Genomic DNA, 1,059 nt, shown 5'->3' with positions numbered 1-1,059 from the left:
ACACACACACACACACACACACACACACACACACACGCACACGCACACACACACATCACACACACACGCACACACACGAACACACACACACGAACACACACACAGAGACTCAAACTCGCTCTCTAACATCTTGCTTGGACAGAAAAGATCTGCAAAAGCTTTAAACTTCTCCATCCACTCGGACTTTTCAGAGGACACAGCCCCAGAGCCAAACCATCGGCGCTCTTCATCAGCACAGATTGCTATCAGCCTCTCCTCCTATTCAACAGCCTCCATATTCACGGCACATTCTCATATTCATCATGCAAAATTGCTAATACCGCTGCTTTTTTTTTTACTGGTTGCAATATGGATGCAGTTTGTGTTCAACTTTATATATTTATGTTTTTTTGTTGTTGTTTTTTTTGTTAATCCTTCACACAAATAAAAGTGATTGCTGATTTTTGTGTTCGTAGTGTTCTTTGTAATTTATTTGCGCCTAATCAGATTAATCACCACGGGGGCATGCAGACGTCAATCCAAGCAGCAGTTTATGATAAATTGATGGCTGATCAGAGAATAAACACCTTCAAAACGAAAAGAAAAAGTTTCTTATCTTCTTCTAACAGTGATTTGGAGTTTGGTGCGTGTCCTTAGGAGCATGTTAAATCCCAAAATCTGTCGACTAGCCAACTTCAGCATCTTTTTTTTTTTTTTTTTTAGAGGCAACATGCAGACAAGGCAAACACTCAAAATCTCCAGCTTACCTTCTTGCAAAGAATACAGCAGGAGTAAAGTTACAAGCCACATGCCATTAATAGCAGTTATATTTCACAGGAATGTTGTGCAGTCCCCCCCCAAAAAAGAAAAGCGCACGGCGCCGCGTTCGGCCAGTCAAGGCTCCGTGCACAGGACTGGATCTTTTCTCTGATGCTCCCCGGCGGTCTTCTCCAGCCCTGGTCCCAACACTCTCCAGCGCCGAAAAAGCGAAGAGCCGAGGAAAGAACCGCCTCTGCTCCCCGTTCTCCCCTCCCCTTACCGGGACAGGCTGCTGCTCGCTCCACCCCCGCTATCCAAATG

At 45.0% G+C, this 1,059-nt stretch overlaps 1 protein-coding gene across 2 annotated transcripts in view; it reads right to left on the bottom strand.

Annotated features, from left to right (window-relative positions):
- dscaml1 (Down syndrome cell adhesion molecule like 1) overlaps nt 1-1,059 on the bottom strand; it is a 114,086-nt gene extending 113,027 nt beyond the window's left edge. Inside the window, exon 1 of one of the 2 annotated variants that reach the window (XM_008425715.2) lies at nt 747-1,059. In XM_008425715.2, coding sequence (XP_008423937.1) covers nt 747-789 — 43 coding nt within the window. In that variant the 5' untranslated portion in view covers nt 790-1,059. The remainder of the gene's footprint in view (nt 1-746) is intronic. The other variant, XM_008425714.2, reaches the window with a different exon arrangement.

Source organism: Poecilia reticulata, linkage group LG13 (genome assembly GCF_000633615.1).
Source record: "Poecilia reticulata strain Guanapo linkage group LG13, Guppy_female_1.0+MT, whole genome shotgun sequence".
Classification (NCBI taxonomy): Eukaryota; Metazoa; Chordata; class Actinopteri; order Cyprinodontiformes; family Poeciliidae; genus Poecilia; species Poecilia reticulata.
The sequence above is the reverse complement of the archived record's forward strand: the minus strand, read 5'-3'. Positions and strand labels throughout refer to the sequence as shown.